The 18,422-nt window shown below is 31.5% G+C and overlaps 1 protein-coding gene across 3 annotated transcripts in view; it reads right to left on the bottom strand.

The window, feature by feature from the left end:
* shtd (anaphase promoting complex subunit 1) overlaps window positions 1-18,422 on the bottom strand; it is a 221,328-nt gene that overhangs the window by 189,679 nt on the left and 13,227 nt on the right. For all 3 annotated transcript variants that reach the window (XM_085813065.1, XM_085813067.1, XM_085813066.1), the window contains exons 4-5: window positions 13,489-13,564; window positions 1,160-1,257 (exon numbers count right to left, since the gene is read on the bottom strand). In XM_085813065.1, the coding sequence (XP_085669191.1) occupies window positions 1,160-1,257; window positions 13,489-13,564 (174 nt within the window). The remainder of the gene's footprint in view (window positions 1-1,159; window positions 1,258-13,488; window positions 13,565-18,422) is intronic.

Raw genomic sequence — 18,422 nt, 5'->3', positions numbered from 1 at the left:
CACAATTGAATTATGTGAATGTGACTAAAAAATAAACACATAATATCTCATGGGATACAAAAAAGAGCTGACTACACAGAATCAGCAGGAACGTAAGAAGAAAGAGAACAAGAATAAGATGGCGGTACTCTCTTTAGATTCAGAGGAAGATGAGACTGAGAAAACCACTACTTCATTAATCAAGGAAATTTCGGTCAAATGGATGGATGTCAAAATATTTGCAGGGAAATACTATCCCAGCAAGCCATAATAGCATTTTTTGGAATGACCAAACAATGCCAGATATCTGAAATATCCTGAAAAGACTGCAGAATCAAAGTTCTTTTAACTGACTTTTAGACAAGATCAGATCTGGCGATCCACAGCCAGGTCTATACAGGAACCTGACAGAAGAAAAGAGATAAATAAATTTAGTAAATTTTAATTTAAATGGGAGTGTATATTTCACCCACAGCATTTGCATTATTGCATTAAACAGTGTTACAATAACAAAAGATTTTTTTTTAACAAGAATAGCTTAATTATTTTCCTTCTATTTCTCAGTGAAAAAATTCTTTTGGTATACATCCAATTTTGTATAAGTTCAAAGACCTGGAATGAAACAATGACTTATAATGAGGTATCACTGCATTTATATGGCAACTAAGATATGTACGTAGCACAGAAGTATTTGAGTACATGTGGATTTCCACTTTAAAAATTTAGCAATTATTTTACTAATTAATATTTATTTTTACACTGAATATATTTATTTTTGTCAAAACAAATCATAATGGAACAGTAGAGTTTGCCCTCTTTTATTTTCATTAAGCTGGAGTGTGATGTTGGAGAACAGGTTGAAGTTTCATTTATTCTTGAACAACTAATGGTTAGAGTGTAGTGCTAAATTTGTGATTTTTTCTCTCTCTCTTTTTTTCTTTCTTTTTTTCAAAAGCAGATTACTGCATACATAATAAAAACAACAGCACAAAAACAAGAAATGTACATGCTTTGTATGGAAAAAAGAAAAACATGAAAAAAGTAGGTGGCGTTGAATACATCATTGAAACATGTAAAGCTATTCAAACAAATAACTTTTCTCCAAACTCGGCAACAAGTCTGAAACTTTTGGTGGGGCTGGGATAACCAGAAAGTACAAAAAGTAAATAAAATATCTTACCTGAAAAGGGATATTTACTATAAAATCTTCACCTGACTTAGCAAAAACAGATAAAGCAGAATTTTCAATAATACACACTCCAGACAGGACATCACTTTCTAAAAGAGCAAAATAAAAGATAGAATAAATTAAATATATGCTATGAATACTGCAAATGACAACAAACATTTTAACATTCCAAAGCAATGGCTAAAGTAATTTTTTTCAGTATAATTTTATATTACCCAATTATTAAAAATTTATAACTAAAATAGAAATGATGAAACAATATGAAATCAATATTCATAAGATGAAATACACTTATAAGAGAAAAGAAGGTAATGTGAAACTAGATAATAAATTATAAACCATCTAAAGGATGGTAAATATATATGGTAATATCATGGTAAATGTATATTTTTTATGCACAGCAATAAAAATTCAAGACAATAATTCTCAGAAATATATTAAAACCACACAAAAATGTTAGTTATCTAAAATGTCCAATATAAAAAAACTCCAGTTCAAGAACTAATTATATAGAGTAGAACTTGTGATAACAAACAACTTGCTTCGTGAATATTTCAGTTCATGAAAAAAAATTATCTGAAAATAAAACACATTTGATTATGAACAATATCTGAAATTATGAACACTCACGTTGTGTAGCTAAAATTTAAGTGGTTCTAATTAATTAACACTATATTAAATATCACATATCTATTATTCAAAATGTAATTTAACAGTTATTCTAAATTTAGACTACACAATGCTAATTTTATTTAATCAAAGAATTAATTGTTCAATTTTATTAATTGGGGTTTTGTAAGCTAAGTTAAACTCTGTTTCTCACTTACTCTCATCAAGTAGTGCAAATGAGACGTTAGCATCTGGCCGAATTTCTGTGTAATAGTGTGGTTTAACAGTACTTAATATTAATACTCGCATTTGAAACTTATACTAAAGAAGAAAAAAATTATTCTTCTAACAAGTCTACTTTCATTCAGATAGGTTTAATAGAATTAGAGTTAAGCCCGATTAATTATTTAAATTCTGTAATCCAGTTAAAAATTTTTCTCATTGTTGAATTAGTCACTTTGGATGGTGTACGGTAGTAGAAGTAGCAAGGTCACTTTCAATTTCCTATCCTAAGAAGTGAATTTGCATGGGATGGGGGTTGCTGCATTCTGATAGTCACTTGGCGAGTAAGGGGGAGGATTAAAGCGTGAACTTTGATTGAACTACCGAGGAAAAAAGTGGAATTTTTTGTACTGTTTATTTATTGGCATTTTTTAGTAGGGTTTCTTCCCAAATTGGGGAATTTTTAGGAATGTGGGGGCCGTTTGGATCAAAAATCGGTTGCAGCCCTCCGTTCACTCTCTTTCTCCAGTTTTTCCTGTGTAACTTTGTAGTAGAGAAGAAGGGCAGATTTTTGCTCCCTCAGGCATTAGCATGAAAATGCTTGATTTTACTTACTTGAATTTCTGCAATAACAGATTGGTGTAAGATCTACAAAAGTTTTTCCTAGTCAAGATAGACGTGCAGTTTTTTTAGCATTTCAAAGATGCAATGTTTCTTCCAGGCTGAGGGCATCCTCCATGGCCCATTGCAATGGCTTCCTTCGTCCGAACATCTTTTACAACTGTTGTTTTGACAGTTCTTCACTGGTATACGCAACCTACTGTTTCCTGCTATAAAGGGATGATGGCCCCTGGATAATAATATTCAAGTGGTTCACAAAGCCTTTTCTCTGACATATTGTATTCAGGACTTAGTTCACATTTTGTTCTTGTTTAAATTCTACACCTGGTGTCAGATGACGAGAGTCACCATTTCAACAATTACAGAGCCTGCTGTGCAGTTTGACTTTTTAAAAAGAAAAGAAATTCCAGACTTCTCCGGGTCCATCTGCCCTAATGCTGCTGTGATTGCTGCTATCCATTTGAATGACTTTGGCAATTGTTTTCCCCATCCTTTTCATCGGTACCTTCTCTTCGGCTCCCAGTCACACAGGCAGGGTAAAGTGCAGCAGTGTCTGGATTTCAGTATTAAAACAGACAATAAATTCTTTCTTACTAATCTGGGTTAATGTGCAACTATAAAACTTCAATTTCATTCTTTTCAATTCATTCAAAATGGGAGTTAAAATATTCAGGTGCCGGAATGAATTTTTATTCTCTAAATTAATTGCAGTAGTGTGGAAGAAAAATCATATTTTGGGATCCCAGTTTCTGATGCGTTACTGCATCCCCGGCTTAGTCCAATATTTTCTTTAGGTTGGAGATGCTTGGAAAAATGAAGTTATTGCTTAATAGTTAAACATACATTATTAAATTGTTTATTTTAAATCTTCTGTACATGTTATTTGATATTTCAGCAATATTTGGTGATCGATATTAGTGCAATTGTCGAAAAGATAAAACATATTGTCTCTACTTAATTAACTGAACTGGCAGAGGTTGGTTTGTTTCCTCCAAATTAAGTTTTTGGTCTTGTACGAAAGCAGAAGCTTCAGTGCAATAACAGAGTTTATATATATATATGATCCAGTTATCTTAAAAGAATTTTTTTTATATTAAATACATTTGTAATAGTTTAGCAACTGAATATTATTATGAATTTCCATTTAGTTTCCAAATGTGAATATTATGTTGTCTAAGATCATTGATTACTATTAAGGGTTCTAATCAATTATGTTATTCTCACTTCCCGGGAGAGTGTAGAATTGCCTTAGCTTATTACAATACCACACTGTAATACCCACACTTACTTAAAGAAAAAAATAAATTCTAGAGGTTTTAAAAGGTCTTGGTTGATTCTATGCTTATCATTTTTATTTAAGTTTGATCATGACTTAGTTGCATCCCGAGGTTGTTCTAAAAATCCCACATTAACACAACGTAAAGGTAAAAACTTCAAGTATTGTGTCATTGTGGTTATTTATAACTCAGTAATACATTCATGCCCACAGTTGCAAGGTATCCTTGTTTTCTTAAGGTTACTGTTGAGTCGGTTTATTGTACCACCTGTTACTTAATTTTGTTTGTAACTGACACACCATCTTTTCTAACACTCAGTTTGGCAACATATAATTTCCAAAGGTGCCTTGATATAATCTCCGACACAGAATTAGAACTTGGGGATTTCTGAAGCATCATTTTAATATTTTCCATTGCTTGACCCCCATTAACCTCTTCAATCCCAGGATAGCATAGATACACTTTAGTTTCCCTCCATGGGCACACTGTATCATATGTGATAGAGTGAAGCATCACTGGTGGCTCACTGCATTATACAGTACAAAGTCTTTAATCTGGACGTCCATAATCCGGAATGATCTATAATCCGGACCTCAAAGCTACAAAATTTCTGCGCATGCATTTATAACGGACGGCATAAGATAGGCTAAAATTATCTAATTATCTATTTCAGTTAATGTTGCAGATTGCGTTGTTCCTTAATCTTCTAATTGGATCTGGCTTATTATTTTTTACAGACTGTTAGAGCAATTTTATACAAAGTAAGCTTGAACTTTCGATTATGTCAAAAAGAGTTTCTGATTCTGGAGCTGCCAAAGGATCTACAAAGCGAAAGCATGTTTTGACGTCCATCAAGCAAAAAGTGGAATTGCTGCAAAAAATGGATAAAGGCATATCCTTCATTTCTCTAACCATTCCAAAATCTGTTTATCAATTTCACACTGCTCTGCGGGGGGGGGAAACGTCTCAGCACACAATGAACTGGAAGTTGATCTGTCAGCACTATCCTCATCTTCAGGGCAGATGTTTTTATTTTATTTGGCTTACAATTCCTTACTAAATGTAGTATTTCATCTCGATGCACTCCGTCTTTGATCTGATTTAAATCAAATTCCTCATCATTATAAATATCACAAATACACATCAAATAGTTTTCTGGTTGCAATTTTCTAATTTCGACTATGCGTAATAAATGCTTTAAGCATGTGCACATTGAAAGAAATGTTTAATAAAGTAAAAAAATAAATATTAAGCTTTTTTTTTTTGGTAAATTTTGATACCCTTTAGATCATAATTGCTTTTTATTTCATAAATTACGGTTTCATATTTTTAATTTTATAACTTCTGCATGCCATCTTACCAGATTTAAATTGATGATCTGTAATCCGGAAAAACCCCTAATCCGGAATTGCCAAAGTCCCGACGAGTCCGGATTAAAGACTTTACTGTATTTGATATGCTAAAATAGAACATTTTATTTCACTTTTTAAATATGCATCAGAATACTGCAAACTGCAATGAATGGAATGTCTAGAATATGTTAGCCTTATTTTTATGAACATTATTTTATTCTAAAAATTAAATTACTCAATGCTTACAATAAGCACTCAGAATTTAGATATATTTCATACATCGTGTAAATGCAGCAACAGGATGTAATAAAAAATAATATTTCGATTCTTAAGCTTTTTACTTCATTAGTGTACAGAAATAGTTTAAACATGTAAACATTACTACAAGCATTACACATTGACTTAAACATTACTACAAGCATTACACTTTCCAATTTTTATTTTTATGATAAGTTTAGGATTTTCTGTTTATATTATAAGGAATAGCACTCACGTAATATATGCAAGAATCAAAATATTTCAATAAAAAGCAGATATTATAGGAATCATTTTTTAATTTTTCGGCTGAATAGCAAAATGCGCTTAGGCACAGTATGACATTCAACGTTCCAAAGTAACAGGTATTTCATTTTCTTGACTTTGAGAGGAAAGTGGTTAACAAAGCCTGGAAGCAAGTAATTTACAGGAGCATAAATTCAGATTTAAGAAAATTATGGCCTGATTAAGTTGCATACAGAGGCTTTCAGCACTTTTGAGACTTTTTTTTTTTTTTTTTTTTTTTTTTTTTTTTGTTCTTGTTGTTGTTTTGTTACCTATGATATTGTGTCTCTATACAAAAGGATAGACTAGGAAGTTCACAATAAAGATGTGAAGTAATGAGAAGACCATAAAACTGAACAAGAAACAACTACAGCAATTTCAGATATAGCAACAAAAGACTATCGTTGAAGAAATGATTTCAGAAGAAAAAAAACTTTCCTTGTTCTCTGATGCATTAAATTTGTGTAAAACAGAATAAAATGCAAAATTTCCATCTAATGATATCATATTCATAAAGAAGCATCAAGCTACAGCATTAACATTTCCAGGGGCAATGCCATGTTTCACTTCAGAAATATTTTAAAATATAGACAACAACAAATCACACTGGACGAATTTTGAGTGAAACTGAGGCCCATGGAATTTCAAGTAGAGCTGAGTGGTGCTTAGAGGCATAGAAAAGATAAAAGAAAATGCCCCTTAAAGTTACCAGATAATGGAATATCACATCTAAACGATAACATCTTCCTCATCTTCTTCCATTTAAGTTGTTTCGTATCTCACTATCCTTCGTACAGGTGCTTTAAAATTTAATATTTTGCTTACATTTCTTGTTTTCTATTTACTAATTTCCATCATTTTTTGATTCATAAACTCGTGTAGAAAATACTATTGTAAAGTTTCATCTGTGATCTAGGAACAAAATAATTTATTTTAAAATAATTTTTAAGGGGAAAATTGCTTCAGTTAACGAACAGTTTTCAGGAATGACTTAACCAAGATTTCAGTGCATTAGAAAACTTCAGTATAGGGAAAATAGAAAGGATTAAATAGAAGGTGTTAAATCATATCATCCAGCATCAATGAATGCATAGCAATTCTTGATCAGTACCAGCCAACAGCTTCAACATATCCAACTTAGCAAAGATATCAAAACATTCACAAAACTTCAATATTAGGTAGAAGTTTTATGAAAAATTCCTACATGGATGATACACTCATCTTAAACGTTCTTCAAAAAAATTTGAAAACATCTACGTAAGTTGCAAGGTAATTTTTCTTGTAATTCTTTTAGTGATTTTTTGCCAACAAAGCAGATTTGAGATAGTCCTTCACATTTAGCATAACTTTAATGTAGCCGCAGATCAAAAGATCAAAACAAAACAGAAATTTTGAAATAATTAAGAATTTATTCTATGAAAAATCTATTCAGAAGTATAGGAAGAGATCAATTTATAATATATCAAAGCAGCAGATGTGTAATATAGCAAAAATCTAAATAGAAATTCTAGTAAAAATGTAAAGATTCCTGTGAAAATTCTTGAAATCAAATTTTACACAATAAAAAAATAAAGTGACCATGAATACCAAAAGCGCTAAATGGATGATACGAAATAAACAGAAATCTAAATTAATAAGAAAATAATAATAAAAACTTACATTATGCCTGAAGGAGAGTTTTTTCATTTACACATACAAACAGGTTTTGACAGCATCTGGGTTAATGCCCCTTTGGGCTAAAAAGTATTTTAAAACAGCATATCTTTAGAATTTCTGATAGACCTCATGCACTGGAGATAAAAATATTTTACGCCGTACAGTGTGCTGCCGCTGCTCGCTTTGAAATCATCGAGTTTAAAAAATATTTTACGCCGTACAGCCTGTTGCCGCTGCTCGCTTTGAAATCGGTGAGTTTCTTAATAAAAAAATTTGTTAAATTTTTTAAAAAAATATGAAACGGATAAAACAAAGTTCTAGATTTGGGCATCAAGGTGCCCATATTCAGGTGAAGGACTACGCTATTCAGAATTTGATAGCTCTATGTACCGTTGTTTTATAACAATGTGAGAAACATGCATACATTCATGCGGATTCTTCATTATTTAATTTCTTTAAATAAAATACAGGGCAATAATATTTGGTGGCAACAATCTGAAAAGTGATACAGCCGTTTACAGCGATTCGATGCTAAATGCCGTTCCGTGACTAATAGCCCTTCTGGGCTAGCATCTGTTTGGGCTACTAAAAGTAATGACACGTTAAATTTTAATATAAACAATTTAGAATAGCAAATTTTAAATTAGGAAATCATATCATTTGTTTACAATGCACAAGAAATCAAAGAAAAAAGAAATGACTATTATGATAATGATCCAGTCCCTGAAATCTTTAAGTATTTGGACACAGATATGAATAGCTTAGAATAGCAGAAACACTAATTCAAGTTTTATACCAAAAAAGGAATTTGTGATAGGGCTACATATAGCAAAATTATCTTTTTTTAAATTAAAAGAAAAATAATTTTCCAAGCCTTTTCATTGACAGCTATAAAACATAAGTACATCCCAATTTTTATAAGTGTTTTGCCTTTTAAAGATGGAGATGAGTAGTGACATCGTTGTTAAAGATCACATGATGTCAGTATTGACTCAATTTTATATTACCAATTATCAAAACTTGTTTATCTTTATTGTGGCATATATCCTAAGAGTTTTCATAACCAGTATTCTATTGTACACATTTCTTCCAATATTTCATATATTTCCACCCTATACATTCCCTTCCCTTGTATATGATTCCAAAAAGAACTGAATATGAGCAAGTACTTTAAGAAAATCAAAGGAAATATATATTCTTAAGCAAGAAAGAAAATCATCTAAACTTCTTCTTGGAAGATGTACTATGAAAATGTGTTTAGCAAAGCCAAGATGATTATGCTATCACACTTTAAGATAAAGTTATTGCAGCAAAACTGTGGTAAATTTTTGAGTTCACCACAGTTCCATATTTCATTCTTGAGTTTACCACAGTACCACATTTCATGCAGAAAATATCAAAACTTGTTAACTCTGAATTTTATTCTGCAAATTTGATTTATGATTGTCATTCTTGCACTATTTTATTATAATAATTAATACTTTATTTTTGCCTAAGACATTCTATTAATTTTTTCAATGAGTTGAACTCACTAAATAATAATTCTCTTGCAAAAAAAAAAAAAAAAAAAAAATATATTACCCTGTATATAATGCAAAAAATTTAATAAAAGACAAAACTAAAGAAAGCAATTCACATATCAATTAACAGAAGACAAGATTATACATCTACAAACACAGAAGTTGTTAACACATTTTTAAAAATATTTCAAGTCTACTTTAATAATATTTAAAATGTAAATACATATTTTTAAATGTCTGATCTGATGGCTTCTTTTAACTGTAAGTCTGCATTCTGCTTGCCATGACAGAAGGCTTTTTTGTAAAAGTTTCAGGGGTATTCTTTTCAATCTTTTTTAACTACCTTCTATAAGCCATCAAATGTTGTAGGTTTCCACTTGGAAAGACATCCTTTTGGCACAGAATATTCCACAGATGAAATGTTAGGGTACTTCACAGGGATATATTCAAAAGGCATACATACAATACCTGAAAGAATCTTCATCCCTCCCTCCAAAAAAAAAAGAATGCAGTTGTAGCTTTTGAAGTATGATTGGTAGTTTTACTGTATGAAAGTGACTGGGATAGAAAAATAGAATTTCTTCTTTAAATATCAGATGTGAAATATTTCTCTGGGAGTATGAAGAGTTTATTTTAGTTGAGGTCTGTGAGTCAATTTTAATTGGTTTATGAGGTACCTCAGCACACCTGAGATAAGTGGCTTTCTGAGAGTATGATTTTTTTCACTCCTCTCATTTTTAAATCTCCACTACAAGTAAAATCTGCAATAATCATAAACACCTTACTGAAACTCCCTTCACATTATCTGAACCAGGTTTGTACATATTTTTATTCTCTGTATAAATATCTCTTTCACGATAAGATGTAAAAGAAGAAATTCTGAGGTAGCACAATTTAAACAACATTATTTTAAAAAATATTCACAACATCTATAGCTGAACTGATACAGGTAGAAAGATATTTTGGTAATCCCTTGCTAAACTGGCAACACAGTAAAAGGCTTTGGTGACATCTGAAATTTGCATATTGCAGACTGAACGAATGAATTTGAAAATTTTGGTGACTAAGTACAGTGACTACTTAAATACGGAAATACTGGCAATTTTTATTATGCTGCAAAACCAGCACTAGTTACCCGCACATGAACTGACACATATAAATCTAATTTACTTTCCTATAAACATAGAAAAGAAGACAAATTTAACGACAGAAAATTACTGTAATTTCAGGTATATAAGCTGCCCTAGAATATATGCCGCACATATAATAAATGACTAAAAAGTGATGGAAGTTCATTGGATAAGTTACAACACTGTATATGCCGCAGCAACGAATTTTGAAACAAGGTACTTAATATTCATTTATTCAGTAATTCCATTCCATACTGATCTTATCATCATTGATAGCATTTTATAACATCTACAAAATAACTATAAAAAGAAATATATATATATAAATAAATAAACATCTTACTTTAAATTTGCCAAAGACGAATTCTGCTGATTTCTAATAGAAGTTATTGTTACAGGTTCAGTAAACACTTTTTTTAAACTTAATAACCATCAAGGTCACTTTCATCATTCTGTTCTAAATCACTTCTTTCAATTTCATTATCTTCGTTTTCATCTTCTATTTCAATGATTTCTGATTTAACGAAAGTTGGCCTGATCATATCAGCTCAGACTAATTGCCATGCTTTATAGGCCCACAACACAACATCCTCATACAAAGATTTTCTCATCCATTAGGAATTTGTGAAGGAATGCTGTCCTCTTCATGTATATTCTTCCTACTGATTTCATAGTTCATCTTTGAAATTCTGTTCATGGTGAGATCCAGTGACTGTAAAAAAAATTTAAGCCCACTTTGAATCAGAGACATTGGTGCTAAGTTTTACTGCTTCGGATTTTACCATATCCACTAAATAGAATTAGCACCATTGATCATGAATGATAATTCCCTGTGAAAAACTACCTGTTACGGATTTTGTATTTAATTAGCTATTTTTAGTAGAATTATAATTAAAACTGTTTAATATCCCTGTGCAATGCAACACAAGACATATTTTGAAGAAAGCTACTTGGAAAATTAAAAATACAAGAGTACGTGCATTTAACATTGAATAAAAGTTTAGCCCTGTAATTTATACTTAATTTGAATAAACATAATTGACTACCATGTTAGATGTAACCGTAATTCTACTCTTTTTGCTTTCCAGAAATTGCTAGAACTGTCTCGTGCTGCAGATTTAAAAAGCTATAAAAAGCCAGAGAGCGAACATTACTGCTCAGTTTGTTACTTAGTTGTTGTCAATTGTAGCAAATTGGCAGTGAGATCAAAGTAGCTTTCTCTGCACTTTGGACTGTGTTCTATTTAATGTTTTAGTGCCTCAAAATATAGCAACTGATTATATTGCATGATATTGTGACATTGTACAAATATCTTTGAAGAAAAATCCAGTTTTTTGTAATATTTCTTGTGTTAAGAATAAATTTTATTAATTTTTTATCGGACTTGTGCATTCAATGCATTACAAACTCGAACGCGCGCAATAAAGCTTTTCCTTTTTTGATAGATTTCTCTCAGCCAAAACAACATTAACTTCTTTTCACATCATTCCTTTTTCACTGGCACAAATAATGAGCTCTTTAGGGACTTTTCTTTTTGAACTGTTTTTCTTTTTTAAATTATCAAAGGGCATTAACTTTTCTTCATTGGTGGCATAACCCAAAACACAAGCAAAAAAAATCTTTCATTTTGATTGTTAACACAGAAAGTGTTTTTAATCTATTGAATGAACAATTCTAATTGGAGAACAATCAAAAGTAATGAGCACTTTACCATATTAATTATTTGCCCTATATTCAAATTTAGTTCTTTAATTTTTTTAGATGAGTATTCCAAAAAAGCTACCTTTTTTTCTTCACGTCAGTCCAGAAAAGTTTCTGACCAGCTATTTTTTTGGTCTTCATGATTAATTTCTTTTGTTTCATGAATATGAAACACCAATTGAGTCCTTTAAGAAAGTTTTTAATTCTCATTTGTTGAGCAATAACTTTTGCTCAAAGGATAATTCTAACTGTTGACACTGATAATTCCTTTTCTCTCTACTCCATCATCCTCTAAATTATCACCAAAACAGGCGAGGCCTTGATGGCAATCCGATAAGATTTTTTTCTTCTTCAGCATTTTCTCTAATTCTTCTTGCATTTTCTCTAATTCTAATTCTCTAATTCTTCTTGGACTTCCACCACTGAAGGCATCTCTTTTCAACTTGAAATTCTCCAGCCAAAAGCCATCTCTAATTCTTCAATGCCAAAAGCTTAAAATTAGCTGTATCTATGACTGGTTGAACTTCCTGTACCCCCATTAGAGGCTTAACAGGGCTTAGTGGAGCTATTTAATTAAAGAAACATTGAGATCTAAACAAGGCCTAAATCAGTCCCATTAAGCAGTAGAACAACCACCTTACTACCTGAAATAACTTAAAATAGAATAAATAACTAAAATATGAACTTAAGTCTAGGAGCTGATGAGATTTACCAGCTGCACCAACAAAAGCACATTATTACATACTCTGCAAAATATAACACGTTACTTGCATGCATAAAAATATGTTACTTACATATGCAAAGAAATAAAATAACAGAATATCATAAACATTCTAGTTTTCCTTTAAACAGACAGGGAAATTTTAAAAACAATCAATACATAAATTCATTTCATTTACAGATAAATATTTTATGAAATTTGACAATTTCAATTTAGTCACAGTATTTTTACTTAGATCCTTTAGAGTATTAAATTTAGCAATATCTGGAATAAATTTTAGAACAATATTTTTCATAGAAGAGCATCTAAACAACAGGTGCTCAATATCGACATTACTCATACCACATTAGATGTATCTATTACCTTTTCACTCAGCAGAAGCCATAGCAAAAATAATAATTTTAAAAATTTGGCAAACATGAATAATAAAGTAAGCAATAATCAAGTCACAAAGAAGTAACACACACAAATAAAAATGAACACAGAACTTCACAAAATGAAAGTTCCTGTGGCTGCTAAAAAACAAAAAAAAGAAAAAAGATAGTTGTCAGAGAGGGAAGACAGAACTATATAATTCAGAAGTAAGAATGTAAATTACAATGTCTTTATGGTCTGCTGTAGTTAGGCAAGTTTCATACAAGTCCAAACTTGGTGCACTGCCTTTTAGTGCAACCTCAGTGATCGTTTTAAGCTGTATCTAGGCTGTATTCAAGCTACTTCAGGCTAAAATGATGAAGCGAATTCTACATTAACCATTTTGCTTGTGCATAACTTATGATTTAAACATAAAATTTATGATTTTATGATTAGCAAAATTGTAAAGACAGAGGGAAAATAAAATTCCCTCAGATACAATATCCTTTCAGATATGCCACAGACCTAATTTCCACTTTTAAACAGGTATAAACCCCAGCTTATCAACCCAAAATTATAGTAATTAAAGTAAAAATATTGTGCACTAAAATTCTTACTTGTATCTTCCATTTCAATTACAGAATCTACAATTCTAGGTTTGCAGCTCCGTATTCTGAATTCAGTCCAAAGTACCTAGTAAAAGATAAAAGAAATACAAATATATTCAAATATACATGCTTTATAAGATAATATAGTCACAGTATGATAATATAGTAGACTCAAGTCACAGTATTTTATTTATAACACTGTTAACATACTGCACCAAAAAACTGTATTTTTGATACAATAAAAGAGTTATTTTAATAATAACATTCAGTTTTTGATATACTTTAAAAAAACGAAACATTTTTTTATGAAATTTAAAGATACAGAGCTTAAATTTTATTTAAATTTTAGATATAGTGCTTAATTTTTTACTTTAATTTTAATTACGTATGTGAGAAACAGCACCGCCCAATGCTGAATTAGAATACCAGGATTATGACGTCATCAGTATAGCCCAGCGCAGTAAGAATCGTCCGAGACAGTGGGAGATAGATTCCAGACCTGGTCGAGAGCGGAAAGTGGACGTGAGCAGACGGCTCACTCGTATGCCTTCAAGAGTTTATGGAATTTAGCTGTCATGCCTGATTATATTATTTAAAGCTAAACATCGAACTCTGTGTAAAAGGACTGTCTGCGATTGTACCTCACAGTATAGCCCAGCGCAGTAAGAATCGTCCGAGACAGCGGGAGATAGATTCCAGACCTGGTCGAGAGCGGAAAGTGGACATGAGCAGACGGCTCACTCGTATGCCTTCAAGAGTTTATGGAATTTAGCTGTCATGCCTGATTATATTATTTAAAGCTAAACATCGAACTCTGTGTAAAAGGACTGTCTGCGATTGTACCTCACTACATGAACCATTTAACAATTAATCTTTACTTAATTTATCTCTATTATTATTTTATTTCTTTCTATTAAAATAAAGAATACTTAAATTACTTCGTGCTCTCATGCTCTGATTTAAAAGGAGAATTCCACAGAACTTTGGCAACCAAGCGCGCGGCCTCGAACTCGAAAGTGTGTGAGTGACGTTATTAGGAACTGTGCTTTGAACTGATTGAGTGAACTGTTCTCACAAGTTATTCGACTTATTGGATTACTCGTATAAAGTGTGTGGATTACCCTTATTGACGACAATAATCTGTCGGTTGAGTACAAAACTTTCTTTCCAATATGAAGTTAGTAGAAATTCCAGAATTGGAAGCAGCTTTAAAGAACAGTAAAAGTTCTGAAATCAAAAGTTTGCATAAGCTTATTTTTAATACTGATGGAGATCGAAATAACCGGAAAAGATTACGTGAATTTTCTGGCTTTATATTTAAACCAGATTCTGAAGAATTTAATAAGAAAATAGATACAGTACAGAATAGTTTTACTTTGAATGAGTTAATTAAAGTTTGCAATGTATTGTGCATAAATTCAGAAGGTTTGAAATCGGAAGTAGTAACCCAAATTGTCTCTTTACTATGTGATTTGTCGGTATTATTTGAAAATATTTTGCATGAAGAAAATAGTGATATTGAAGATGAAACTGTTAATAAAATTTCTGAAGTAATGCTTGATGATAATCAAAGAGACAATCCTGGTTTTAATGAGTCTCAAGTAAATAACAGTATGCAGCTTCCAATTCAAGATCATTTTAAACCTCATCTTAGTTTTTCGGATATTGAAAGTATTGTTAATCCTTTTTCTGGTAATGCATATGAAAATGTTGATAAATGGATTGATGAATTTGAAGATGTTATAAATTCTTTGAAATTAAGTGATTTGCATAAATTAGTTTTTGCTAAAAGATCGTTAAAAGGTAAAGCGAAATTATTTATTCAGAGTGAACCTAAAGTTAATGACTAGTGTAAGTTAAAAAAGCTTTTGAAATCTGAATATGGTAAAGCTTTTAATTCTGCTGAATTGCATGAAATGTTATGTAAACGTAAATTAATGCCTAATGAATCTTTAGATGAGTATTTTTTGAAAATGAAAGAAATGTGTTCGCGAGGCAACATTGAAGATGCTTCATTGATTAAATATGTTATCGATGGTATTCCTGATTCAGTAGTGAGGAAAACTATACTATATGGTTGCGAAACAATATCTGAATTTAAACAGAGGCTAAAAATTTATGATAAAATGAGATCGGACAATGATAAGTTTAAAAATCCAAAACCGAAAGTAGACACTCAAGTTAAAGATAGAAGTAAGCTTTTGTCATCAAACCGAAATCAATCTAACGTTAATAAGGTCAAATGTTTTAATTGCCAGGAATTTGGGCATCTATCAAAGCATTGTGTAAACAAATCGAAGGGTATAAAATGTAAAAAGTTTGGGCATTATTCAACGAACTGTCCAGAGCACACCCCCGAGAAACAAGCTTTATTACAACGAATTTTTGACAAAGATAGAATTATGAAGACTGTAGAAATAAATAATCATTTAGTTGATAGTCTAGTTGATACTGGTTCAGATGTAACGATATGCAGCGTGGAGTTACACAAGCAGATTGGTTCTCCTAATTTAAATTGTAGCGATATCACATTAAACGGAATTGAATCAAAGCAAACGTACCCCATCGGCTTTTTCATTTCTGATATTTCAATTGATAGTTTTTCACTGCGTATGAAAATTTATGTGGTTAAATCATTATGTAATCAAATTGTATTAGGATTAGATGTATTGAATCAATTTAACTTCTCTTTTACCGAGAATGGCCTTCAAATAATTTCTCATCTGAATAAAAGTAATGTAAACTTGATAACTGCTGAGTCATATCGAAATTCTAACGTTCGTTGCGTTATGGGAAATTTGAATATTGCTGTTGAAAATTGAATAATGTCTATGATTTTTCTCAGTCGTGTGGTGTCTCTGTTAATGTAAATAAAAACCCCGAAAGCGGAAGTGGCTTGACGTTTAATTACCTTTCACATCTGGTGAATGCTATTTCTACCAACGAGATTGATTTAGCGCACATTTCGAATGCAGAACATAAAGAAAGACTGTGTAATTTAATTAATTCGTACCAACCTTGGAAAAATAGACAATCTGACTTTAAGATACAAATAAATTTATGCGATGAAATTCCTGTCTGTCAAAATAGAAGATACGTGTCTTTCGCGGAACAAAAAATTGTTGACGATCAAATTAAGGAATGGTTGAAAGAGGGCATAATAAAGCCTAGCAATTCTTATTATTCGGTGCCTATTGTTTTGTGTAACAGGCATGATAATTTGAAACGATTATGCATAGACTATCAGAAATTAAATAAGAAGATTATTAAAGACAAATTTTCACTGCCTTTAATTCCGGAATTACTTGATCGTTTAGAACAGTCAAAGGTCTTCACGACACTAGATTTGAAAAATGGCTTTTTCCATGTAGACATAGATGAAAATTGCACCAAATATACCGCTTTTGTAACGCATAATGGTATCTACGATTTTCTTAAAGCTCCTTTTGGTTTATGTATTAGTCCAAATGTTTTTCAAGGGTATATTTATTCAGTATTTCGTGACTTGTTAAATGAAGGTGTACTAATTATTTATATGGATGATATAGTCATACCGGCTAATGATGAAGTTGAATGTTTAGACAAATTAGAAAGAGTATTCAAAACTGCTTCGGAATATGGGTTACAAATAAATTTCAAAAAGTGCCAATTCTTAAGGCGTAAAATTGAATTTTTGGGACATGTAATTGAAAACGGAACTATTCGACCATCACCTTCCAAAACTGTTGCTGTTCGAAATTTTCCACAACCGCGTAACTGTAAACAACTACAAAGCTTTTTAGGACTAACGGGATATTTTCGTAAATTCATTCCTCAGTATGCTAAAATAGCTAAACCTCTTAGTGACTTGCTTAGAAAAGGTATTGGTTTTAAGTTCGATTCCGAACAACAGGAAGCTTTTTGCAGATTAAAAGAAATTCTCTCTCAGGCACCTGTTCTACACATATTTAGGCAAGGATATCCATTAGAACTTCATACTGATGCTAGTAGTCAAGGCTTTGGTGCGGTATTACTCCAATTATCTGATGATGGTAATTATCACTCAATCCAGTATATAAGTAAGAAGATTTCACCGCAGCAAGAGAAACTCTGTAGTTATGAATTAGAAGCCCTTGCAGTTATAGAAGCTCTGAAGAAATTTCGAAACTATTTGTTAGGGACTAAATTCAAAATTGTAACTGATTGCAGTGCTTTTCAGAAAACTTTAGATAAGAAAGATTTAACTCCTAAAATTGCGAGATGGGCAATGTTTATTGAAGAATTCGATTACGAAATTGTACATCGTTCAGGAAGCCAAATGAAACATGCTGATGCTTTAAGTAGAAATGCTCTAATTTTGACATCATACACATCCAATGTAACTGAGAAGATTCGGTTAGCACAACAACAGAATGAAGATGAACATGTGAAATTGATAAAGAATTTAGTTGAGAAGGGAGAAGAAAATGGATTCTTCGTTAGAAATGATATTTTGTACAAATTTGAAAATGGTAAAGATCTTCTAGTAGTGCCAGAATCCTCACAGAATGAAATCATACAGAAGGTACACAAAAAAGGTCACTTTGCTGTAGATAAAACTGTGAATGCTGTAGAGCAAGAATTCTATATTCCCAGACTGAAATGTAAAGTTGAAAAGGTAATTGCTAACTGTATAGAATGTATACTGTACAACAAGAAGCAAGGAAAAGCAGAAGGATTTCTTCATCCTGTACCGAAAGAAAACGTTCCCTTGAGTACGTATCATATCGATTTTATTGGACCTCTTCCATCGATGAACAAGAGATACCAACACATTCTGACTGTGATTGATGCTTTTACAAAATTTACTTGGTTCTATCTAGTGAAATCACCAACTATGCAAGAAGTTATTTCAAAATTGAAGCAACAACAGACTGTATTTGGAAATCCAGCCAGAATCATTTCAGATCGAGGTAGTGTCTTTA

Source organism: Stegodyphus dumicola, chromosome 3 (genome assembly GCF_044657685.1).
Source record: "Stegodyphus dumicola isolate Sdum_Otavi_A_Nest chromosome 3, ASM4465768v1".
Lineage (NCBI taxonomy): Eukaryota > Metazoa > Arthropoda > Arachnida > Araneae > Eresidae > Stegodyphus > Stegodyphus dumicola.
This window is presented reverse-complemented; position numbering and strand designations above follow the sequence as displayed.